Source organism: Dermacentor albipictus, chromosome 4, assembly GCF_038994185.2.
Source record: "Dermacentor albipictus isolate Rhodes 1998 colony chromosome 4, USDA_Dalb.pri_finalv2, whole genome shotgun sequence".
Classification (NCBI taxonomy): Eukaryota; Metazoa; Arthropoda; class Arachnida; order Ixodida; family Ixodidae; genus Dermacentor; species Dermacentor albipictus.
This window is the reverse complement of record NC_091824.1, coordinates 112,228,807-112,256,328: the sequence shown is the minus strand read 5'-3', so window position 1 is coordinate 112,256,328 and position 27,522 is coordinate 112,228,807. Positions and strand designations below refer to the sequence as shown.

Genomic DNA, 27,522 nt, shown 5'->3' with positions numbered 1-27,522 from the left:
AGACTAGCAAGTTAACGTTTTAGAAACCAAACACCTCCACAACCGTCCTTTTTTGTCGGCAACTATAAATTTTTTTCACTAAGGAAAAGTTCTAAATTTTTTAGCTAGTGTAGGCTTCCTACATTCAGTTTCATATTTCCATTTATCTCAGCCTTGTCTCGTTCCCAAGGAAATGGCTGAGCTTTCATGTCAGGTGCTCCGCACTCCTTGCCCTGGCGAGGACTGCTGCTGAGGCTGCATGACTTTGTAAAAGCCATACACTTTGCCCACAACCATTACATATAATTATTACTCTTAATTAATTTTGGGCCCTCTACAGCACTGTTGTTTCTTTCACCTTGAGTACTGCTTACTAACCCGCGTCAACCACCAACCCTGTGTTTGGCACTCTTTGGCCCCAGTTTCCCTTGCGCCAAAAAAATTTGCTATTAACTAATTTAACCTTTTAGAAACATTGTAACGTGTTTTACGTGGCGAGATGACTTTGTTGCAGAGGAAATCATTTACTGACTGGACTGCATTCTTTATAAAGTGAGATCGCCCATGACAAATGGAGTGTTATATGTACATAGCGCATGATCCATTATACACTATTGTTGGTGAATCAATGGTGCCAGGAAACACGACATAACGACAATTAGAAAAAAAAAGGCAGCTAAGCCTCTAAAACTGCATACATGTCGGAGAACATTTATCTTTAAGACCTGGGGTTTTACTGTAATGTACCAACGTGGCTCAAGTTGATGCGTTTCTTTAGTCCACATTTAATATTGCTTATCTCAGCTGCGCTATAAGGCAAGGTGCAAACATGCTGCTTCAATATACACGGCACGTTGGAATGTCTTTCTTTTATGATGTGCAATGAAGTAAAGGTCCAAGCCAGAGGACAAAGGCTTCAGTTCGATAATGCCCACATTTTATGCAATATGTACTGTCCTAATACTTGGTGGTGTCAAAAGTACACAATGCTAAGTCAGTCAGTAATGCACAGACTACCCCTTGCTACTCCCATCTCCTCATCGCCTGCATGAATGAAGGCGCTGTGAAGGGAGATTTCAGAGTGTTGGTTGCTGCTGATGTCACATCTCTATGCGGAGGCATACCCCTTGCGAACACTGCTTTAATTACCTGCTTGCTGGCACAGTGGTGGTTTGAGGTCCTACTGGAGTTTTCTCGCCTTTCTTGTGGGGCGTTGTGGTTGCATTGCCAACGCCACTTTCCTGGCTGCTGTCGGCAGAAGAAGACATGGCGGCGTGGCGTCGCACCAGGTACAGCGTGGGCATGGGCAGCCAGCAGGCCACATGTTCATAGGCCGTGCGTGAGCAGGCATGCAGGTCGGCAGCGAAGCGCAGTGTTGTGGGGCTGTAGCGTCGTGCATGAGGCACGCGTCCGGCATTTTCGTGCCAATCGCGTAGCAGCTCCTGGGGCAGCCGCTCACTCACTGAAAACTGCTGCTGTGTTGACCGCTGGGCCAGTGACAGCTGCATGCAGAATGACATGATTCAGTCAGGGTACAAGATTGCACGGCACTCATTACATTTTATTTGTTTATCTCACTATACAATCTAATTATCATTATAATGACTATAATTATCATTATAGTCATTATTTCAGCATAGGCTACCTTGTGCGGTTTCAAGACAACACAATGTCGGACTGAACAGAGGAAGTCACTTGATACATATAATAAATGCTGAATCAAGTTAAGGGGACACTAAAGCAAAACACTAAACCAGTTTAGATGGATAAAGCATCTGTTGTTAATTTCTGAATGATAGCTTGATTATTCAAAGAGAAAATAACGGTCAAAGTTTCAGTTCTTGAATTTCGTGCTTAAACCCCAATGCCGGTACGTCACTGTGACATCACGGATTCTGAAGTAGTATTTTTTCATATTTAGGGTACATTGGCTCTGCAAAAGTTCCTGAAACTCATGCTCAATCTTTGGCTCCTTTAGAATACAATGTAGCTTATCTTCACGGCTAAAGAGTTAACCAGGCCTAGAAGATGCTGTCAAAATCCAAGAAGTCACAGCGAGATTGTGCGGGAACTTCAAGGAGGCCTCTTCACCCATCTTTTGTTATTTGCACTTTTTCTGGCTTACCAAACGTCTTATCTTGGTAAGAGTGGTGTTTTTGATTTTGTAGAAGGGTAATTTGCTGATGCAGAAGAAATAATCTCTCTCTTTAGTGTCCCTTTTAATGGTCAATGTTTGCGAATGTTTTCCTGTCAAAGCAACTTTGTGATCCTCAAAATATTACTTTTACGAGGCTTGCAAATGTCTTACATTATGTTAGTTTTATGCAAGAAGGTTTCAAATGGTCTGAAGATAAGGTATGTATACTAATGATGTAAAAATGCCAGTAGCCAGGTACTTTTATGTGACGCTATTGCATTCGTATATGCTAAAGCTGGAAGCACCAGATTAGCATGGGATGTCTTAGAAAATGTTTTTTAATGTTCTCTTCTTAAGCTGTTACTAAGATGGTTTACCAACTAGCCCAGACACCTCAGGCATGCCTCTCTGCGGTCGACACATTTCTATCTGCATCTGTTGTCTTGGGCAACCTGCCAAATGCCGTTTTCTGGGTGGCTAAGCCAGCTCTTGGCAAAGAATGAGTGCCAAGAGTTTTCTCTCTTTCTAGAGCTTTATTAACTATGTTGAGAAAAAACTGAAATAGGGCTTCAGTGCCCTTTCAGGGCTAACTGCAATGAAGTGTCACTTTGGCAAAGCTTGTTTCAAATTAGTGTATATATACTATTGCACCAGTCATGACATAGCTGCAGGACCAGTGCAATCATTATTATGAACATTTATCACTTAAGCTGACTACGTCAGCACATGGTACGCATCAGATATGGCACAGTTCACAGAACATGGCCTCGAAGATAGAGTTGCAGCATGCCCTGGTCATCGGCAAGTATCAGGTCATGCCTATATGCTGTGTTGGTTCTTAAAAGTTAGGAGTTCTGCATCATTTCCAGCAAGCAGTAATAGTGGATTTATTCTTTTATTTTTACTTCCTCTTTGGTGCTTTCTATCAGTTGCTACCTGAAGCTAGGTGTTTTATACGGTTCAAAATTTTTGTTGTAGTTGGCCTATAACTTTAAAGTCTCTAGCATTCAGCTGCCAGATGCAAGCAAATGGCGTGCAATGGCAGGAATACAAACCTGGAATTTGAGCTCCTTGTTGTCAGCCAGTAGTTCATTGAATGCCTTCAACTTGCGGTTCATCTTCTGGTCGGCCAGAGCGAGGCGTCGCTTAGCAATCTGAAGCAACTTCTTTAGCTGCACCACCTCATCTGACTCGGTTCTCTCACCGCAGTATGTGTGCAGAAATAATGCTCCCGTGGCCGTTGTTTCAGGTCCTGGCTCACCAGACTCGAGGTCCCGATTCACAATTCGGTCAGTGGCATGATGTTCCTCTGGCTCATCGGAGCTGTTATTTCAGAAAGATAGTTAAAACTGTGAACCAGAGAGGGTTTTTATAATGACAATACATTCAAATGTCCATATGCATTAATGAATCTCCGGTTGACAAACTTTACCACACCTTTCTACTATGACTTCCCCATTGCCCTGTTCTAGCATAGCAAAATTTTACTGCTTGCAAGAAGTCTATAATATGTTTTATTATAGTTAAATATAAGAACATAGCACAATATCTACATTTCTGTGTAGTTAGGAGGCACCAACGAGTCTTCCACTTTCAACGATACCTTTATTTTTCATGCAACGTAATGCCCAGCACAATGACTCAGTGTGAGGACAGAATGCTTTGCAACATCCTGCTGGATACCTTATGAAAACTTTCAAGGAGTAGGTGACACAGAAATAGCACTGTTTGTAACTGTCATTAATTACATATTCACCAGAAACATCACATATCGCATCTTCTGCCAGTTCAGCTAAAGCTATATTGCTTACTATGATAACTCAAGGACACCGCTGGCTGTTTTCTCAGATTAAGTTCTGAGTAACCTGAGCAGCTTGGAGCAGGTGAGGTGGTGATCGTAAATGAGCTGTTAAAGACATTTGATACTGTCGTGCTGGAACTGTTAATTGAGTCAATTGCAAGAATTCTGGGAAAGAAAAAAAAAAAAGGTGAGACTGCTGAACTCTTGTGCAATTTATAAAGTTACAGTAACTGTTGAACGACCTCACATGGAGAAGGTGCATGCTACACCCTGTATAGCATGCCACTGGTTACTTGGTAGACTTGTACAAATATTAGTGATGCAAAATTCCTGATAGTACTATAGATGAATCACTTTTGAGCTACTGATGACACAAACACTACTGACAGTAGAATCGATAGTATAAAGTCATCAAACATCCATAACTGCAAGCTGTAATGCGGAGCTAATGGTTTGCAAGTACCTGAGGCTGCAACCACAAGTGAAATACTGTGACCACTTAAATTTAGAGACATCAAGCCAAAGCTGCATCTAAATGGGGGCAGTATGCAAAAATGCATGTATTGAGAAACTGCGAAGTCCGCGAGATGCATTGCAGAGCCCCTTTAAGCAGTGTAAGGCAATAAACTGCCCAACAATTGTTTTGTACTTTGGAATCCTTGTTACCTTTATCTCAAAGCCTGCGAGCCCACTCACCAGTTGGACATGTTGTCCGACTCTAGGTCCTTGCTTTTAGAACCATTGACAACGACCGGTTTCTCAACATTTACTGGTGCTGGCTGACTGGTGCCAGCATCTTCACTGCCCTTGGCTTGACCTTTAGATTGACCTTTGGTGTCGTGTTGCAACTGGAACAACCTTTTTTTAGGCAGTGGTTGGCCCTTCGAGGTTGAAGCTCTAGCCGCAGTTGGCGTGTCTGTTGTGGGAACAGGGACAATTTTTTTTTATAAGCCATACCATCCAATCGAATCTTAACTAGCAGTTGCAAGCAGCATTGAGAGAGTGCCTACTTGCGGTATTTATCCAATGCAGTGAAATGTTGACAGCAACATAAGTACTTGATGAGGAAAATTAGCGCAACAAAAAGACAATGCACACGGGAAGAAAAGACAGACAAGTGCTTTTTTCCTGCGCGCATTGTCTTTTTGTTGAGCTAATTTCATCGGCAATGCAAAACCAACTAGCTCAACTAATTATATTGACAATAGTACTTGACACAACAAAGCTCTGCCGCATGGCTACAAATGTACCCTATTATTGCTCAGCCTGAGTGCATTGCATGCCTAGCCTCAACAGATATTTGCAAAGTGGCAGCCTCCAAGATCTACTAAGACAGTGCTCTTTGCTTTGACAGTGCCAGCTTTTAATGGCTCATTCCAGGTCTCAAAGGACTGTGTTGCATGTATCCAGCATGGCCAAAGTCTCCAACAGCTTCAAGGAGTCCAAGGACCTATTAGTATAAGCCATTGCAAGATACCAAGGTGGAAAATTCAGTAGTTTAATGTGTGAGAGAGAGGCTGTTCAATGAAAAGTGGAGAGACTTGCCTGGCGGCTCGCCTAGTGTGCTAATCCAGGTGAGTGCGACAATAAATGAAAGGATACACACAGGATATACGACATTTAACACTTGCATAACCTACTCATAACATGACAGAAGCGAAACCAGGGGGCCAGATTTTCGTTAGTCACAACCATATGAAGCAAAGGAAAGTATAGGGGAAGGTATTTATAGTTTTTAGTTGAAGTGTAGAAATTATAAGCTAGAGGAAAATGAAAGTGGACATGCAAGGAAACTTCCCGCCAGTGGGAGTGGAGCCCACAACCTCCACATAGCACAAAATACAGAATTAAAATGTCTCATTGAGATCAGTGTATTCCAGAAATTCTAAAAGTGCATTCATAGCATGGGAAACACAGATGGCATTAGTATATGGTCCAAGTACATGTATGTAGGTCAAGGTGTGAACCCTGAGGTACATTTACTGCTGTCGTTGGAATTATCCTTCGGAGCGCTAAGAGGTTGCAATTACAGATTAAGTGTGCTATGCCCTCTCGTACATTGGTCACAAGGCACGGTGGAAATCCTACCTGCTCAAGAGGAAACTAAAGGCAAGTATTAAGTCAGGCTAAAGTGATAGATTAGTGCTCGAGAATGTCTAAGGCGTCAATATTATTGTGAACAGAGTTTTAGTAGTAGAGAAATTGAGGTAAATGCAGGACACAATTAGAGACCCCAAGGACATCCAAGTACCAGCCCGATGACGAAGACACGCATTATAATTTTGTCACTAGTACTCAACCAGTCTTAATAAAAAGATAAGTGTATGCATTATAAGACAAAAAAGCTGTGCTACTTGTCCAGTTCCGTTTCATTTTTAGAAAAAACTCATAGACGTTACCCTTTACAATGACATAGGTGGTTGAAAGGTTTCGTTTTCTCTTACTCTGCGCTACCTGCGCTTTCATGTTTCTGAAGTTTTGTTATTGCGTACTGCTGCGCTGGTTTTGCTGGCTCGTGAAACTCTCACAAACTGCAAGTAGCAGAGGATGTCGCATCCATTTGACGTCAGAGGATTCCCGCGCGGTCCATGCCACTTGACTAAGAGCAGCTGCAACAATGAATCCAACACTCTGTCATGGCTAGGTTTGTTCATGGCCATGCGTTTGCGTTTTGCGGAAAAAAATGTAGCGCTGCCTGTCAGAAGCCGTTTTACTCACCGATGGCAGTAAAGGGCGATGCGGCGCATGTCGACGTCACCACTCCACGCTGGGGAGTGGGTGATTTGAATTGCGTTAAATGTGGGCGGACCCTTCAGACTTAGTTTTCTCATAAACTAAGTCTTTTCTTGGCACGAAACATGCGCTGCGAGGATTCTGGAATGGTATCTTAACAGTCCATGTCGACTTAGTGTTGGCCTTTAATGTCCCTTTAACTTTACTGAAAAAGCATTTTGTATAGGAAACATTCAAACAAATACGGTGTCCACATGCCCGATCACACCTGTCGAATCAACAAGGCATGCACATTTTTATAAGTTTGTGGAAAGCGCTTATAGAACATCATGAAAAAAATCGTAAATGTTTTCTGGTTTAATTTTAAAAGTTGTTAGAAGCTGTTAAATATGCCAAAACTGCTGCACTCTGCCATCCAGGGAAAATTCCAAGGTTTCTTAATGACTACAATGAGAAAACTAAGCACTTGAAAATATGGAAGCTATGAGAACCTTTCAACATAGTCACGGTGATTTAAAATGGTCATAATGGCCAACAGAATAACTTTGGCAAAGGTTTAGCTGACTGAAGTAGCACACAAATTGTCATCCTGGAGCCTTTGCGAGTGCGTTGGAAAACTTCCCAAGATTTCTAAATGACTTCTGCAGAGAAACTATGCAGCCCTAATGCATGAAACTTTGGAGAGAGGAATCTAGTGCTCATGGTGCTTTCAGAATGCCACTATGGCCAACGGGAAAACTTATACAATGGTTTCTGTAGACTTAGCTGGTGAAAGATGACATTGGGTGAGAAGAATGCATTGTACTCGCCAGAAATTGACGTATGCAGAGAGACTTAGTCACTTAGGTGTGCATTGGCAGTAGTGGTGTGAAGAGTGGAACGAGCAGTGGTATGATGCGTGATGTGTTGTGCGTACATAAAACAATGTGAGCTTCACAACAGCTTTTCTTGCTCATGATGGCACTGGGGAAGACCGTTGTGCCAGAAGAAAACATGGAACCTACTGCTGCTGAGGGAGCTTGACATGCTGCTCACGCACTCGAGGAACGCCACTGGCAAGCAAAGGTCAAGGAGACTAATTACCATCAAGCACAGTCTAAGAATGTGCCGTGACTGGCCTTTTGGCTGCTCCTTCGAACTCTCGTAAGCAAGCGATCAAATGATGTTGTCCAGTAATTGACTGACCATTCTCAAGAGATAATGTCGTGTTGGTGCCAGCATCCCTTGTTTTCGACTGCTTTGCTGCATGATCACAGGCTTTCTTCTCCTGGACTTTGATGGCTGCCCGAGTTGTTCTGCCATGTCCCTGTAATGCCAAGAGCCAGAAAATGTCATACTCATTTGCAGTGACCCAAAAGGGGATGTGCTAGCAGAAGAACAAAAAGCACCATGTTGCCTCATCTATTATCATTGTGTCCTATCTTTTAAAGAGACAGGAAAGGAAAGCATTAAGTCAGGCTCTAGTGATATGATAGATGTGTGCTCTGAAACGTCAGAAGTATAATTCTTTTGAGAACAGACTTGGTAAAAAAGAAAAAAAAAGATGCTAACATGGAACAGCTGCGATGACAGTGAAGATATGGAGCCATGACCTGATGACCTCTCATGACATGCGCTGGTAAATAGTTTTAAACCAGCAAAAATTAAAAAAAAAAGATAATTACGTACCTACATTGCAACTGAGCATAAATGTAATGCAGTTTGTACAATATATCTTTTACCTTTAACGCCTGCCGCAGTGGCTTAGTGGCTGTGGTGTCGCACTGTTAAGCACAACCTCGCGGGATCAAATCCCAGCCGCCGCCGCCGCATTTCGATGGGGGGCGAAATGCAAGAACACCCGTGGTCCCATGCATTGGGGGCACGTTAAAGATCCCCTGGTGGTCAACATTATTTTGGAGTCCCCACTGTGGCGTGCCTCATAATCAAATTGTGGTTTTGGCATGTAAAACCTCAGAATTCAATTGAATTCAATTTTACTTCTGATGAAGCCTTTACACACACCTCCATTGGCAACATTTGTGGGAGTGTAGCAGCCTCTGACCCACTGAAAGCAACACTTGACACAGCCACTGCATCGCAGGATTCCTGTGCTGCAATGACATTTCTGTGACATACTTCTACCTGTACTCTTAAGTGATCTGCTTTCTAAAAGAGGTGACGTCATAAAGCTAACGTTTAGCAGCTATAAAAAATGCCAAAATTTTCAGGACCACAACTTACTGCTTTTAGTATTAAAATGAAAAGCTTGACTAAAACTCTTCTGGTTGGGATCACTCACAGTCAAAGGTAAGATGGATGCCGACCAAGAACATAAAAAAGAAAAGAAGAAAACAAAAGAAAACAAGGCTCCCAGGAGCCTTGTTCAAGACATTGTGGACAACGCCTCTTTATCGGAGCCGAAATCTCTTGCTTTATTATCTTTTTGGTTGGTGTCTATTTTACCTTTGACTATGCTTTTAGTATTACCAACTCGAACACACATGAGCCAGCAGTTTAGTTAAAGAAGTCATATACAATTCGGGGCGCTTACTTTTTTTTTTTTACACAATATTCGGCATACCCATCTAAGGAAGTTTGCTGCACCTGGCACGATGGCTGGTGGCATGATGGTGGCAGAAGTGATGCATGTGAAAGTGGTTTTTTAGCCCTCGTCGCTGACATGCATTCAAAGCTAACAAATCTACTTCAGTAACTTTATGCCAGATTGCCATTATGATTTCTCTCAAAACCGGCAGGTGATATAGCACCTGCAACCCTTTGTGGTATAATGTGTCGGGCTCTTACGCTTAAAAACATTGGTTACAGTGTGATGCCAGGAAGGAACTGAAATGTGTTTGCTTGTGGGCACTATATTTTTTTTACAGTGAAGCTGTTGGCCTCTAATTGGTCAGGATTTTTCGTGTCCGCATGCAAGACCTTTGCTTTCACAAAAATGTGGGCTGATCTTGGGGATAGCGCAATGAAGCAGGCAGCGCACAGCAGGCAGTGTACAGTGTGCTGCTTCTCCGAGAGGCATCACATGACGTCATCTGGTGACATCATCGTTTGGTGGTGTTGTCATCGTGTGACGTCACATTCGACATAAGGACGTCATCAGCTTACGTCATCGGGCCATATTGTCGTGTGATGGTGCCGTTAAAACATAACATAATGTTTGACGTGATGATGTCATCACACAAACATTTGTGTGATAATGTCATTACGCGACGGTTGACATGATTATGTAACCACATCACATTATCATGGGCCAATCTCAGAGACAGTGCCAAGAAGCGGGAAGTGCACAGTGTGCTACTTCTCCAAAGTGCATCACATGACGTCATCAGGTGACATCATCACTTGACAATGACATTGTGTGATGTCACGTGTGAGGTGATGACGTCATCAAGTGGTATATATAGTCACATGACAATCTGTCACACAGCGTGTGCAGCGACCATAATTGACAGTATGGCAAACACTGTCCAAAAGGTTGGTGATGTTTCACTTCATGAAAGCGGGTTCCACACAAGCATAAGGACGCAGTGAACATGTACAGCAACCACCAGGGCGTCAAAGCACGAATAGAATGGGTGTAGAACGGGTGTGAACGTGGTCGTTACATTGATCTTGACAGTGCGACGCCTGGCGTGCCACAGGGGAAGTGCATATTGCTACACTTGCAAGGAAGAGACACTGCAATCATGCACAGCGAGCACCGCGGTGTTGAAGAACAAACAGAAAGGGCGTGAACAGGGCAGTTCTCTTTCAAGGAGAAATATGAGCAGTTTGTGGTTGTCTAACATTGCTTGTGGTGGTGGTGCTTGTCTGTCAGTTAGGGTAGTGGTACTTGTCTAACGTTGGCAACAGCGTAAATGTACAGTCAGGTGCAATATGACCTGCAACACCGGTGCCCGTAGTCGAAGGGGGCTCCAAAACTGCACGGTTGCGCAGACACAGGGTAAGTTACAGACCTAAACACAGCTTCAATGAGTGGTATTTATTAAACCGCTATTTCATGTGTCTGAGCCACTGCGCAGCCTTGAGCCCCTTCGACCATGAACAAGGGTGTTGCAAGACATATTGCATGCGACTGTACATCCGCTTTCACGGGGTGGAATGGAGGCAGATTCTTTTTTGTGTGTGTGTGTTTGTGTGTGTGAGTGTTTGCTGCAGAACCTTTCAGGAAATTTTTTAGGTTTTGATAATTCCAATTTGCAGTGCCCCTCCCCTGTAAGAGGGCAGCACTTTCTAGTGGAGCTTGAAGGAATCTATGTGCTCTTCTTGCGATGCAACACAGTGAGAAGATGGCGACTTTTTCTTCGCATGCATTTTACTGAAAGAACTCATGTGGGTTTAGTGTTACCTGAAGGTTATTTTAGTGCTGAGAAGGAATGTGTTACGCCTTCAGATGAGAGCACTAAAAAAGAAAGCAATGATCAGGATGCCAGCGTAAATAGTTCCTGTGGTTATGGCCCATGATGTGATGCTGTCTCAGTGTAAGAGCCTCAGGAATAAAAAAACTTTATGAAATGAATCGCTTAATTGACAGTTATTTACGCGAGTGCTCTTTTTGTATGGTGCCCAAAACTTGTGATATAGTTCCTGACTGGAATTACTACAAAGTGGGCAAATGATCGCAAGGGTAAAAAAACTTTGTTTAAACTAATGTGTACAGAGTGAAGATTTTTATGTTTTATGAATTTTTTTAAGATCGCCTGTTGCAGATAACATAATTCCAGTCCTTGAGCTGGATTGTTCAGAGACGTGAATATTACTTGCATGAAAAATTGACTAATTCTTAATTTATGTTACAGCACACACTGCAATTTATGAATTGTAGGTGGCGAGTTTGCAAGACGCACTTGAATTTTCAGTATGACACCAGTTTTAAAATATTATACCCCAAAGTGTCGAATGGAATAAATGGTTGTTCCAGTTAATTTTATGCTTCAATGCATAAAAGTGTGTTTCGCTAAAAAGTAAGTAGACCAACTGTGCATTCTTATGGCGAGTTTGACGGTGCATATTTCCAAACTGGTGTCATTGTGGAAATGCATTCAGAGTATGCCTGCATACGCCCGACAAACTTGTATGCTACAATTTGTAAATTGCAATATGTGCCATAAGGTAATTAAGACATTACATACAATTTTTGTTAATTAGTTGAACATGTGTTTAAATTTTCTTGCAATGTCCGCCTCTCCTAACAATCCAGCTCAAGTACTGGGATTACGTTATCTGCAACAGGCAATTTTCAAAAATTCCATAGAACCTAAAAATCATCACCTTGTGTGTCCAAACAACACGCCAATGTATGTGGCACATATCTACGCATGCATGAGTGCAAGTTTTTGTACAATCGTAAGCAAAGAACTGAGACCGACAACAGAAATGAATGTTTTTGTTTTATTGCATGCCATCACAACTGTACAACAAGACTAACTTACAGGGCTTCCTCTCACACTGATATTATAGAATGGGCATTTTTCAAAACAAGGTTTGTTTATGCCCTCTCCTCTTGTAGTGTGCACAAATTTAATTCTTTCCAGTCGATGCACTATGTTCTGATAGGAGCTCAAAGGTCGTCTTTGTGGCCTTTTACACATGGTCGTCCGCCGGATCGCAACCCAAAAGCTATAACACCAGCCAGGCAAAGCACCCCCCTTTTGAAAATCAAGCTTGGAAATTTGGTCCTAACATGTTCACAGCACTAGGGGTGCACGAATATTTGAAACTTCCAAATAAGGAGTGGAATAATGTCCTATTTGATTTGGTCTTAAAATTGAATTGTCAATATTCGTAACTCAAATCTTTTTCTATTAGTTTTTGAATATGTAAATGTGAGTGCAATGTGTGTGTCAAGTGTGCGCAATCCAACAATATTGTAACAAGAGCACAACATATTTTATCCCTACGGGCGTAGTAGGCTTAAAACCTGAAAGCTTTCGTAGTAGAGCAGGCTATGTTGCCCAGGGAAACGGACTTTACTGGCTGTGCTGGCATGTTGTAGCAATGCCTTTTTTTAATGCTAACACCTTTTGGCATTTGTGAATGGCTGTGTTCGATGCTCGTCTCGGGGCAGAGCATTGTTTGGCCACTTATGAATGCGAAGAGCGCCGAAAGGCATTAGTATCGTGAAAGGGCATCACTACAAAATAGTAACCTTGAGTAGGCGACCGAACTGCTAATTTGTTCCTAATGCTCCATTTTTTGTGCTCTTATTAAGCAATACTTCATAATGTGCAATGTAATGACAGACACTTGTTATCTTGATGAATACTAGAATGTGAACATCATTTAATATTAATTGTGAAAACAGCTGTTCATTATTCAAAGTATTCAATCAGCTTGTGGCATTTGATTCGTATTTGATGTGGTCTCAAAAATTGTTAGTAGTATTCACACAGCCCTACACAGTACATTTAAACCTCAATTAGACTTTATAATTACTTCATTGAATTGGGAACACGTAAGGAAATCATGTGAGTATCATTGTGCTTATTCACAAGCAAAAAATTATATAATTTTTGCATGCCTGCAGATGAGGAGCCTTTTGAGCACATCTTGTTTCACTGTCTACGAGAAGCATGTACGCAAAAAAAAAAAGTTTTGCAACTTTTTGCTCTTAGTTAAATACATAATGTTACTTGCATGATATGTTTATGTGTTTCTGGTTTTAAAAAATAACTACTGGGTCCTATCTATTTGGTTGGATCGACATTTCACTGTAGTATTGCAATAGTATTAGGACCTGAGGTCAGTGGCATTTGTCACTTGAACTGAAACCCAGAACACTTGTATTTTATGTTCTGAAAATTCGTCGATATTCTTCCTGAATTTTGTTGAATCGGACGAGATATTAAGTTTACTTCGTTGCGTGGAGGTTTTGAACTCATTATGTTCTACATGTACGCGTCAAGGAATTGCAAACACTTGAATTGAAAATGTTGTAAAATCAAGTTTTATTAAATTGAGGGTTTATGGTATGTGCAATGCTAACAATGCATAGCATTTCGAGGCCTTTCTAATAGTTTTAAGTGTGTTAAGGACGTGTTGTAAATGTGGATTAAACAAGAGCTGGTGGCTAATTTAACCCTTAAATGCCATGAGAAATTTCAACAAAATTGACGAAAAGTGCAGACTTCTGTTGGACCTGCAATTTCTTGTCATATTTTTCAAAAAGTTATAGCAGGAATGCCTAAAGTGCATTTAGTACTCTTGTTGAACATAAAATAGCAAACAACATTGCATATTATTTATTTGTGTGTCAAAATTACACCAATTAATAATAAGATGGGACAACATTTGTCATGATGAGCTGACTTGCCATCAGCAGTTCAGTGGTGGAAAAGAAAAAGGAAAAGAAAAATTCACACATGCACTTTTAAACTCTTTGCATGACTGACTTGCAGTAATCCTCTGCGACATATGTCGTGATACAGCCACAGCTACCGACAGGCTTGGCTGAATATTTACGCGATGAACATAGTGATAACCAGGCTGCAAAATCATAAAGGATTCCTGAGAAATCTTATGACCACAACCTATGACACCGTGCTGTGTTAACTGGTGCATCTAAGCAGTGCCACCAATACCTTTGACGTCCTCGCTACATCCTGCTGGTGACTGCTGCTTGAAGTCAGCTGTGTTTTTGCTTGTACCTGCTGCTGCTGCTGTCTTGTACTTGGAGTGATTTTCTTTGATTTATTCTGCAGAGAAAAAAGAGGGAAAACAATCTTTTGCACTCCTGAGTGAGTGCACAACCGAATTGTCTGCCTCTGGTTTACAGTGTAAAGAAAATAATATTTGAGAGGCAATTAATATACTTGCCAAGAGATATCAAGATAACCATACAACACAATAAAAAATGCACACATGTACGCATTTACTTCTTTTGTGTTATGTCGTTATTGTGCTATCTGTTGGCAAGTATGCTATACCAACTCGCCCAATCTTCAATGTTAACAATTGATACACTTATCACTGATAAAATGCAAAACAATGTCATGGAGGCATAGAGCCCTATGATCTCCACTATAATTTGCTAGATGCCACTTCGCTGCTCAGTGAGCCAGGCATGAGTGAAATTATCAACACGCGGCAACATCCAGTGGCTTATCGCTAAAGGTGTTTTGGGGATAAGCTACTCCACAAAGATAAGCCAATATAGGTGCTGTGCTTACTATATTGCACGAGGCCGGAGATTAATGTCGATGTAGGAATTTTCACTGATTGGTTTTCTGTGTACTAGCTGGGAGTGTTTCAAGTCTTTAATGAGCTTTTGCAATGATCTTGGCCATCTTTGATAAAAAAATTTCTTGCATAAAGTGCTTTCTCATTGGCACGTGCTGTAGCATCACCAACTCATGATAGTGATTGGCACGGTGATGGCCAACCCTGAGACATTATTTGTGGCAAGTAGTTTCTAGCAGTGCTTGCATGTTTTGTGAGCCTTGCAGATCAAATCATATCTTTATTTACCTCACAAAAATCCTTGCGTTGGAAGATCCTTTGAAGTTCCAGTGCAACATTAATTTTGCGATCACACTGATTAACTATTTCTACTGATCTATAACACTTGAACATTGTCAACTTTTGTGTTGACTATAAGCAGAAATAAAGTGCATCACATTGTGATTATAATAGTATTTGAAGCAACAATCATGTTTCATTATAAATGCTGTTTTTCGGGAAAAGTGGGCATTAAACAAAAAACAAAAAAGCAGAATTCTGTTTATTAAAAAAAGATTAAAAATGGGGTTTTCCGTGCCAAAACCACTTTTTGATTATGAGGCCCGCCGTAGTGGGGGCCTCCAGAAATTTGGACCACCTGGGTTTCTTTAACGTGCACATAAATCTAAGTACACGGGTGTTTTTTGCATTTCACCCCCATCGAAATGTGGCTGCCGTGGCCGGAATTCGATCCCGCGACCTTGTGCTTAGCAGCCCAACACCATAGCCACTAAGGAACCACGGTGGCTCAGAGAATTCTGTTTATGCTGATGCAAATGGTTGCATCAGCATGTTCTGTAATTTGGTATTCAATTTTATGCAGTCTTAAGGACTGTGATGTACATAAAGGAAGCACCTGGATGCTACAAAGCATAATCATACAACCTCATTTAGTCATTTAAGAACAACTGAGGCTTACTGTTTTGTAATCTGTTTTCTATAAGATGACTTCTTTGATGTTGGGCAATACATTTACACAGAGAGGCAGTGGGTGGTCTTCAGTGGTGCACTTTTGGGTAATACACCTGGCCAGCATTGCGAAAGAAAAGTGCAACCTTTTAAGTGTGCAACTGTCCTTACAAGGCACACTTTTGGTGCCTTGTACGTGAATGACTGTTACAAGTGTACCGTGCAGGAAAATGCACAAAGATACATTCCACAGTCTTTTTTTTTAAATACATACTGCAGCCCGTTGGCTATGGCAGGAGTGGGTGTACATGCGAGTAAAACTAATTATGATATGCAGAAACTAATTATGATAAGCAAGAAGTTCATGGGTGTGAGAGAATGTCCAATTAAAACATGCATAAAAGAAATGTGTATTGAACAGCAGCAGTTGCATAACGGACTACCACAAAATACAGCTGATGAAAGCAAAACTGTATAGGCAAGAAATGCAATGGTTTAAGTATTTTGATGCCAGTATATATATTACAAATGTCGTACATTGAAACTGATTTGAAAATTACTGCATTAGAACAATACCACTTTATATATGAAATGGTGATATCCATAACATGTTATTGCTATTTTATAGTGAACTGCATTATTATTTGAACAGCAATGAAAACAGAATGTGTGCTTGTAGCTGCTGTGTGCTCTAATTTTCTTGCAAGACCACAGTCATTGATCTGCATTGTTATATATAACAATTGGCATCCTCGTCTGCCAGGTTCAATAGAAAGAAAATCAAGAACTGCTGTTGCACCAGCATTTGCATGAATTTGGACTGCTTGTACTGCCACTGTGAATAACGAACGCAGCAAAGCTGCTTCATGGAATCAGTCAGTGCAAGAATGGTGTTTCATGTTCTCGCCCTTAATTCAGGCCACAAAACATGTTCACATTATTGAAATACCAGCCACAAAGCAGCCGAGTTCGCTAATAAGTCGCCCTGCTGGGCGTGAAACCAGTTTATGCACATTAGACGCACATGAAGCTCCTATGTATGTGCTTATGAATTTTTTTAATTTTTTGTTAAGTTTATTATTTCTCTGGATGAAAAATCAAATTACGTGTACCACTGAATGACGCAGACCAGGAAATGCGACTTGGCAGCGAAAGTTTTGTGTGTGTGTTTATTTAGGCAGGCTGATCATGTACACAGATATGCGTTCAATATGGGCTGCAACACGGTACATGCCCACAATCGCAGAGGCCCCAAATCTGCACGGCTGCGCCGACACATAAAAAATTCGAGAACTAAACACCGCGTCCAATTACTGGCACTTATTAAACCAACTTTTCGTATATCGCTGTGCAGTCTCGGGTTTACTATCGACGACGAGCGCCGTGTTGCAGTTAATTGAACGCGACTGTACATACACCACATCCAGCACTAGAAACTCACAGTGGTCAACAGCTGCGCTGCTGGGAACGACGTTGGTATGCTCCCAACTCGTAATCTAACCGTCTGGCCAGTTCTGTCGAAGCAGTCAGCCTTGAAGTGTACGGAACACAGACGGTCACCGTCTTTCGGAGCCCAATCGTCCCGCCGAATAGCGCGTGCCCACGCTTCGCGCAAAGCGGCACCCTTCGGAAACCTGTCAATAGATTAAAATCTTTTCGAACACTCAAAGAAATAAGAAAATGCTAAATATGCAGCATTTAACACGCACGGCGTCGCGAGCACGGCGCTGCGAATATAACCAACGCACACACTGCGCAATGTGATGAACTCGAAAACTTTGACATTTCCATTACAGCAGTGTTTATACTTCAAACATTGTTTCAGCAATAACGCTTCGTACCACAGACATGTAAGGCATAGGACAACCAAGTTTAAGGCGTTTAATAACATAGAAACGCGCTTACGAAGACAGAGCTTCGAAACGCGATAAACATGCAAAGTGCTTCAAATATCAGAGAGAGCATACTTACATGTGAAATGTAATTCCAGATTTCTGTTTCACGCGGTTCTTGCAACCAGGCGCCGCACATGTGCCAACCATCGCTCGTGATAATTCGAGTAGCAGCAGCCGAATTGCAGACGTCTACTTTCAGCCCCTGCCAATATGGCGCTGTGACCACTGGTGTGGCGTCCACACAGTTTCGTATGGCGTCATTCGTCCGACCGCCCTCCAATCAATAATCCGGCCAAGCCTGCTCGGCTTGTGTCCGAAATTGTTAACAAATACTCAAAACAGTGCCAAATTCAAAGCATCCGTGCAAATATTAAAGTTCTGAAATGCATCAGTAACTATAGATAAAGCGGCCCCTGAGATACGCTGTGTCGTAGCAGACAGCATAGCCGCAGATCTCGGACACCACAACAGTCGGCCGTTTACTTGTTTCGCCCTTCATTATTTGCCTATTAACGCGATAGCCCTAAGAACCCCGTGTCGCATAATATCCGTGTTGGCATATTTTTTCTTTCTCTATGGTGTTGGCAGCTTGCGTCGGACGTCCTTTAGCGAAAAATCATTCCGAGCGAAACCATGCAGGCCCTCCGCATGGCAGAGAGGCGTTGATGAACTAACTGAATTCCACGAAGTAAAACCTAAACACAACCTACAGACCCGATAGCGTCGGATGGTAATTTGGATATGCCAGAAAACATAATCATGTTACGCGGAAACACTCATAAGCCCCTTTTCCAGCGATTCTACCATTCATAGCGCGGCGCGCTGCGCTGGGTTCCTTGCAACACCACCATCTAGATGGCGCTTGTCTCCGAGGTCCACGCAAGAGGCCGCGTTTCTACGAGAAAGCTTGCCTGCTCGCCTTCGTGCATAGCGTTCACCGCCGGCTTTTCCCGACAAACATTACGGTTACATAAGCTGCAGTTGCTGGGAAGCGTGAGAAGTAGTCAAGGATCATTGAATGCTATAGCGTTCCATTTTTAAAGGTGAAGCTTAAGCGTCCACCACATTTTTGTTTCCAGGCCACAATGAGCTTCAAGCAGTTTTAGAGTGTACCAGAATATAGTACACTCTAGCAGTTCGCAGCAAGCATTTCCTGCCAGCATCAGTTGAAGGAGGGTTTTTAATCTTTACAACTTGCTACATATATGTACGATGGTACGTAGAACCAATTTTTGTAGGAAACTATACCTAGAATGCCCAGGCCTTGATGTCAGCACGTTTTGAGTAGAACATGCTCAGTGCCAGATCTCGTCTTGGTGCACGTACGCGTGGGCCCTTCTGGAACTAACTGTAAATTACATTTCTCTGTCCTCAATGGTGCACGGGAAAGGGAGGGGATGATTCAACAAAATAATTATATATATACGCAGCATCAAATATATGGTATGTACTACATGCGTTACAGCAACATGAAAGGGACCTGTGTTCAGGCAGATTCTGGCAAACACGCCAACCCCAGATCCTCAATCACAACTATTTGTTTCATAATTCTCAAGTTCAAAAATCCTGCTCATGGAATTAATTTTTATTTCCCTCAGGGATAAGCAAGATCACCTGCTTTAAACACAGATATATGGTGTTCTCTTTCATACTGGCCCAGTGTTCACACAAAATGCACTCGCACAAACTTACTTTACACAATCGCACATCTACATCACATTATGTCATACATGTGCTAAAGCTAAAGGTCCAAGCCAGTCTCACACAAAAACCCTAACAGTGATATTGCTGACATCATTCTCTGTACTACAAGTAAAAACTTGCACTCTTTTGGACTTATCTTGTCCCCAAATAATAATTGTCATTAATCTTGTGTGTACTTTCTTTAATGCTATGCTCTCGATAGCTTTTGGTCACGAATGGACATAACATTTCCGACAAGATATCGGGTGCACAGCACTATCTAATGAGAGGATGTGCATAAGAGATAGATGACAATTATTGTTCGATAACAATTATTGTTTAAGGCTGAGATCAGTCGAAAATGGAGTGAAATTTGTCTTACTAGTTGGCTTGGGCAGGCTCAGTGTCCGCTCTGCAGCCAAAGCCTTCTACAAAAAGCGTTAAAAGTTCGAGCGGTCAACTGCAGCTGCATACTGAGGGCACACGCTAATTATGTGAAACATAATTCAGGATAATTCCACAGTGGGCTAGTTGGTTCGACATAATTAACACTTTTGTGCAGAGTGACGAAGGGACAGGACTTAAGGAAGAAAACAACACATTTTTGCACTCGGGCATCGTGTGTTGTTTTCTCGCTTAAATGGACACTAAAGAGAAAAATGATTCCTTCTGCATCATTAAATTATCCTTCTAAAACACCAAATACACCAATCTTACCACGATAAGATGCTTAGTAAGCAAGAAAAAGTGCAAAAGTGAAATACAGGCGGCGACGCCTCCTTGAAGTTCCCACACCAGGTCGCTGTGACGTCATGGATATTGATAGCATCTTCTAGGGCCTATTTACTTACTTAGGGGTAGATTGATTGCGTTGTGTTCTAAAGGAACCAAATATTCAACATGGCAAGTTCGGGGAACCTTTGCTGAGCCAACGCAGCCCAAATACGAAAACATACTTTGGAATCCCTGACGTCACACTGACATACTGGCGTCAAGGTTGCGGCACGAAATTCAAATACTGCTACTTTAACCTTCATTTTCTCATCTAATATTCAAACTATTCTCTTGAAATGACCGCCTGCAGAGTTTTCAAACAATGTTTTAACAGTCTAAACTGATTTATTGTTTCGCTTTAGTGTCCCTTTAAGTCCTGTCCCTTCGTTGCTCTGCACAACAGTGTTAATTATGTCGAACCAACTAGCCCACTGCGGAAATTGCATTCAGGTGTTGTGTGTTGATTTCTTGCTTAAGTCCTGTCCCTTCATTGCTCTGCACAACAGTGTTAATTATGCGAAATATTTCTATGAAAAATTGTGCAGCAACTGGGGTTTTGTTCATGTCTCATCTTGTGTAGATATCGATGAGCGCATGCAACACCAAGCCGTAATCAATGAAGTAGTGTTTCCCGATGTTTCTAAAGCTGACAGTCACAGTTTCTTATAGTACTATACCGAAAAAAATCAAATGTCACCATCACAGTGACTTTCTTAAAGGGTTTTCAAAAGATGAAGTGCCAACAGAGACAGCGCACTAAGAAAGAACAATGACAGGACAAGGCGCTGTGAACATCCTAGCCCCACAACGTGTTCTACTGCAATACCTTTCTTAAAGGGTGCTTTTAATGCAGGGAAATGCTGGGAGGTAGAAGGTTCAGTTTGTCTTGAATGTGGCCTGGCTTAAAACATGGCCATGGTCGTGAAAATAAATCTTTCTGGCAATTACACCTTCATAACACTTTTTGATTCTCCCATAGATGCATTATGTCTAATTTTTATTTATCAATACTGTGGTCTTGTACAAGATCATACGAGGGTGGGCACAAGAGTGTTGGAAGAAAACAAAATAAAGCAGGTATTACATTTTACATCAATACAAAACACAAGATTAAGTGAGGTGGCTCACAAACATTGAGTGTCTTTTACTACATCATTAGAAATTAATTATGCTTTTGCTTCACTGTGTCACTTCCAAGTGGCATAATCCAAGGAATACAGAAGCATGTCTGAGGAATTGATATTGTAGTGAGCATTAGTAGCTCACTAACTTGCAACCATACAAGTTCTAAATAAATTTTGAGGGCTTTTTTTGTATCTTTTTCTACTTGGTTGGTGTTACACTTAGTGAAAAGATCCAATACGACCACTACATATTCCAGCATTGGGTGAATAATGGTTTTATATGGTAGCAGGCAAACAGCCGGAGTAGTGCGCTTTAACAAGTGCTTGAAAAGAACAGTTTACAAAGGCAGTTAGCAGCAATACTTGCAACATAGTTGTTCCAAGTTAGACTATTAGTGATCCAGAATAGGTATGTGAATAAGAAAACAGAAATGGGGCCCAGTAAATGCATACCTTTCTGTCCTTCCTCTAAACCTACAGCAGCAACGTGCCGGTGGTACTGTTTACATTTGATATAACTGTGGACCTTAGTGCAATCACAATTTCCTACACCGAATGTTGTGCATCTAGGTCTACCAGGTATGCATGACACTTCCAAATGAACCACTCGCTCGTTCAAAAACAAATTTTGCACAAAGGTGGCATTTTGTGGCACATGCAGTTTGGTATTACCATGTCTGAGGTACTACTACACTAGAACTTTGATGTAATAACTATGTGTATAACAAATTACCAGATATGACCAAGTAAACTGGGAATCGCGCCTAGCCAATATCAGTGTACAGTGAACATATGCCTTTAAAATATATTGAGTGTAACAAACTTATTTTTACATTGGTTGCGACTTTTCTATAAAAAGATTCATCTGAACAAAATCAAACATAAACAAGTTGAAAACAACTAGAATGTACTGTTGGATTTCCTGGTTCACCTGCATTTAAAACCATCATCTGATATACTTTCCAAAGCACATGTCTGTGCCTATACCATGATTAGAAACAATCTACAGAGCGATTGCGCATCTCACTCCCACATGATTGCATATAACAAGTGTTCGGATCAGGTCTTCCAGTCATTTTTGTGCAAATGGTACATCATTTGCTTGCTTCAAATCAGAAATATGCATGTCTGCGGCAACAACGACAAACAGCATACAATTTGTGACAATGGAATCATGATGCGATCAGTCACTGTAATAACAAGACAAGGCACATGATGTGAATGACGCCAAAAGCGGCACCCTTCTGTTCTCACAGATTCAACATTCTTTTGTCGCTTGTTTACAGCAACAATAAATACGTGTGATTTATTCTGTACGAAACAGGCAAGTGATGCATTCAAGTGTGGTATTAAAATGCATCCACTGTGAAATGCGACCTCCATATAATTTACAAGTGCCAATAAGCCAGCAATTTTGATGGAACTGTCTCATACACCCCACACTCCTATTTCTGGAACATTTAATGTAGTAATGCAGCACTAACACCACCTACATGTTATTACAGTACACATGTACTAAACCGTGGTCTGACCAGCCACCAGAAGCATTTTGAAACCATTCTGGCTCACCGAGGAAAGATGTCAATCCAAAGCCTCTGTTACCCAGCATTCTCATGCATGCAATGTCATTGCAACCACGGCGACACTTTTCTGTTGAGGTGATTCTGAGAAACTCTATGTCTGCAGCAACAACAAACCATTCCACTACCATTGCGTTCTGGGCATCTGACAAAGGTGAAATGTAAACGCTTCAACCCTGATACATGCACACTTGACATTGCAAATTTTTTGCATGGAGAGTACAAAAGGGTGCCACCACTTTTAAGTACAAGCAAGTCTCAGTAACAGCTTCTCCAGAAAAAATTTTTACCTATGTGCTAATGAGACATGTGTAACGATAAGGTAGAACTCATATATTAAAAAAACAAGGAACATAACATGTTTCTCAAGTGTACAGACTCACCGGGCTCATGGCTAACTTTACAACTGCTGATGCAGCAGCGCTGCGCTGCTTAGTGTCATTGTTGCGACCCTCTCTGCGGCAGCCAGAAAACTCAGTTGGCACTGCATCTGGCCGCAGGCATGGCCGATCGAGGCCCGCATAGAAGCAGCTTGGTGTGAAGTGTTGGGAGCAGACGCGGTGGTGATTCTTTGGCTGCATGTCTTCACGGCCAAGGGCATAAAGCCAGCGCCACATGAGCTCTGGGTCACGGTGAGGAAAGCTGCAAACATAGGAACAGGACGAAACTACGACCAAAGCTTAAACACTGACTTTTAACCATCTCAGCAAACTCCCTATGTGTTTATGTACCAGAGTGAATGGCAATAAAATAAACAATTCATGGCTGTGTATGATTTTAATTTAATGGCAAATCTTCTAGCCAGACAGAAATCATCTAGCCCATTAGTGTACGTTGCAAGAGCTGAAAGTTAAAAAAAACTATAATGCTCCATGGGTGTTAGCTTATATTTGGTCCTGGATTTTGAAAGATCACTGACATCTGTTTAAGCAGAGGGCGAATGTAGGTATAGGAACTGGCACATTCCTGCAGCAAAAAACTGACCATTGCAGGTGAGGAGCTGTATGGGGTTCTTCATAGCAAGCACTGACACAATGGCACAACACACCTTAACAGGCATGTACACAGGATTTTTCTTTTGTGGGGGGGGGGGGAGGGGCAACCCAAGGTAACTGTCCATGCAAATGAAAAAGAGAAGGTACTTTTGCTAGTACAAATGTGAATAATGCCCACCATTCGCCATAAAGATGCGTAAACCCACATAAGAGAATTGAAATAACATGTATCTCAGAGGTACGCCTGTGAGATACACCTCTCCTTTACTTGGCAAACAAAGGACCACATCAAATGGACTTGCGCATGAAAGATGTGCAGGAAGAACCTTGTCAAACACAAGTTAACATGCGAAAGTGCAAAATTAAGCTTTCTGGTAGCAGTTTTTGGAATTAGCCCCGGAAGAATTATAGAGAATTATATATTTACGGAACAATCACAGTTATTTTGGATCCCTCATTTACTGCTCTACCAAGTGCCAAAACCGACTCGTGTTGTTATTTGGGAAGTTGCGTAATGACGCGTGGTCACCAGTCCCATACAACCACGTAGAGCGCAGGACTCTGCACTTCTAGACGTACTGCGCCAACCGCGGATGGTTAAAAGAACACCCACATTAGCACAGCATAGAAGTGGCATCGTCAGGCAGCTCGATTGATAACTGTAGATGCATCATTCAAAACACACGGAATTATTCTCCACTTTCGGCGGCGTTTTCTCTACTTCCTTTTTAAATAAATATATATTGATCCATAAATATTTTCACAAAGAATTTTCGCTTTTCCTCCATGTTTGGTTGTTGCCTTGGCTTTCTCCCGTTAACCAATTAAGCGATCTACTAAGATCACTTAATTTCTCAACACCTTGTGACTCTTGTTTCCAGTTGCCAATTTTGCACGAAAAGTGCTGTACAATTAGGGAAAAGCCAGACGAGGTAACGGGTGACAGTCATATTGCTTATGGGTTTAATGGTTATTGCACGGTCTGATGATGGACGCTGTTTCGCATTATTTTATTTTCCACTTTATGTAACCCATATCGTGGGAATATGGTTCCGAGAATCTGCCAGCATCACGGCGAGCAGTCACTCGAGGAAATAATGAAGCAAAAGGAAAAGTTTAACGCGACTGACGTTTTCTCCGGCCACAACTCGTTCCATGATCATACAGACCAGCTGACTATGAACCGAATCCCTTTCCTGGCCCCTGGATCCATCTAAACAAAGAAGGCTGAACCAACAAAGCAACGGCGATGCGTGTGATCGTTGCATAGATGGTGACGTAAAAATTGTGTTGGGTATTATAAATAAAATAAAATATTTTAATTAAAACAATAAACTACACCCTGACTGCTGCAATAGATGGTGACAAAGTGAGGGAGGCATAAAGGAGAGATGCCTCGACCTGCACCAAATAGATGGTGACAACTGAACTCATCTTGAGTTAATTGCACGGGCACTGAATCGATAAGAAAGCTGACCTCCACACCCCAAGAGCTGCCAACAACTACCACCATCTAAAAAGAGTGAAAATATGGACAACCATTCTACTCTGTGAAGATAGAATGGCAGCGAAAGCTGACGACAGTCAAAGCTCTCAAACAAAGAGCAAATTGTTTCACCTCCGCCACGGGTCGGCCTGAAGATAGTGCAATATTGGGCCGACCTGCCGCAGAGGTGGAGCTGGCGTTAGGCACCCCCCATACGTGGGCCGATCCCGAAGGTTGTGCAACGACGGGCCGACCTGCGGCAAATGTGAAGCAGGCGGTAGGCACTCCCCATATGTGGGCTGCTCCCGAAGATAGTGCAATACCGGGCCCATCCGTGGCGGAGGTGAAGCAGGCGTTAAGCGCTCCCCATACGTGGGTCCACCCCGAAGGTAGCGCAATGTCGGGCCGACTCGTGGTGGAGGTGAAGGAGGCAGCACTCCCCATACGTGGGCTCATCCTGAAGATCTCGAAGGGCACGTTATGGGTTCCCGAGGACACAGGTGTATGAGCCATTGATCTTGCACCCTTTTTGCACTTTCACCAGGATTGGCCGACATGATGATTTTTTCTGTTGATGGACGCCGGAAAAATTACAGAAGTCAGTTACGTACTGGTTGCGCTATAAAAGGCAGCAAACTGTTGACCGCCGAGTAGATTGATTTGTCGGCACTTTAGGAATGTGCGTGAGGAGTGGTAGCGTGGGCGGATAGGGGGGGGGGTGCCACTTAATTTTGCCCCCCCCCCCTTGGGTACGTGCCTGCACCTTAACTGAGCACTCAGGACAACCTCTTATAACCCAAGCAACAACTAAAGGATAAAAAAAAAATCGTCACAAGAGAGCTATGACATTGGCCATTCTACGGATTACTACAGCATTACTCTACGGATAGAGAGCTATGGCCATTCTACGGATTACACACAGGATAGGCTCCAGCATGGATTTCTAAGACAGACCGTGCCTGTTGCATTGTGTGCTCTTGCCTTGTGTAGGACATGCATTATGCTTGAATCTACTCGGTGACTCCTGAAGCACATATCAATCTTCTAGAAATTTTAAAGAGCTGCCATATTATATGTAATGACTAAGCCTGCTATTTCCTCAAGGGCCTAATCGTGTGTGGCAAGAGATGTTTCATAGACTGCTTCATTTCCTTCAGAAATATGACATGGTGAAATTGTAAATGGCTTATTCATCTTTTAATTTATTGGTCGTGGCAGAGCGATTACTTGCACTCCCACAAAAGTAGCCCCACTTGCTATAAAATGTTCATCCACCTTGCGACTGCTGAAGTAGGTTTGTCCGATGAAACAAGGCTGATTGTTGCCTAGGCAACTAACATCCTGCAGAAACTATAAATACCAACTGTTCAGGGCAAGAAGCCTGTAATGGTCATGCTTCAGTACTTTTGAGCACTGATGGGTGTTGATGCGATTGCATATTGCTGACGCTGCACACAAAATGCCCTAAGAGAGCCATGCACAGTCGGTCATCACACAAACCAACCGCAATTTATGTAGAATGCATATAAGCAGTTAATCATATACCCCTTGCCTTACATTTTCTTGGGCCTATGTGCAGATTCATTGAAAATTACCTGTAGCATATATCGCTATTCTGCCACTTCACCTGGATTACACAAAAAAGGGTGATTAATTGCATGACGAATAGCAATGTTAATTTATCTAAATAACAGACTTTCACTCCAACTGTTTGATTAATTGCGCCTGTGCATATGGCATGCGCATTCTACCATAATGCATATGCTCTTTCGTATTTGCAAGTTTCGGCACTTGGCTGAGCTCGCACGCCAAGGAAGGCGGTACAGTGGAGCAATTGCGAAAATGTAGGTTCGAAGGCGCCGCCAGGGCGCCTCGCCGTTCGATCAGCTGAGCGACTCTTCCTCCTCTCCCGCTCCATTTTTTTTCCTTCGCTCCTCCCCCGTCCACAGACGTATGCCTCGGTTGGCCGTACTTGTATACAAGGTCACAGCCAGTCTGAAAGAAGCGCCACGTACTATTTCACAGACAGTGATAACCGAAGATCGATCAAGATCTGTGCGGGGAGAGAGACTGGACGCTGTTGCTTTCATCCTTTCAGCAGAACCACAATATTTCAGTACTTTAGCGGATGTGTAGTTATTAAATACAGCTCCCCAGAATGTGCGAAGAGGAAGGAAGTAAATCGAGATCAGATGGCGCAATGGGACGA

The 27,522-nt window shown here is 42.2% G+C and overlaps 1 protein-coding gene across 6 annotated transcripts in view; it reads right to left on the bottom strand.

Moving 5' to 3' along the window:
* Positions 1 to 27,522, bottom strand: part of LOC139059259 (peroxynitrite isomerase THAP4-like) — a 28,531-nt gene that overhangs the window by 600 nt on the left and 409 nt on the right. For 2 of the 6 annotated variants that reach the window (XM_070537427.1, XM_070537431.1), the window contains exons 2-7: positions 23,216 to 23,474; positions 14,231 to 14,344; positions 7,836 to 7,956; positions 4,614 to 4,833; positions 3,172 to 3,439; positions 1,129 to 1,481 (exon numbers count right to left, since the gene is read on the bottom strand). In XM_070537427.1, coding sequence (XP_070393528.1) covers positions 1,129 to 1,481; positions 3,172 to 3,439; positions 4,614 to 4,833; positions 7,836 to 7,956; positions 14,231 to 14,344; positions 23,216 to 23,474 — 1,335 coding nt within the window. Of the gene's footprint in view, positions 1 to 1,128; positions 1,482 to 3,171; positions 3,440 to 4,613; positions 4,834 to 7,835; positions 7,957 to 14,230; positions 14,345 to 17,217; positions 17,411 to 17,747; positions 17,901 to 23,215; positions 23,475 to 26,865; positions 26,886 to 26,908; positions 27,089 to 27,522 lie in introns of those variants that run through there. The other 4 variants (XM_070537429.1, XM_070537432.1, XM_070537430.1 and 1 more) reach the window with 4 other exon arrangements.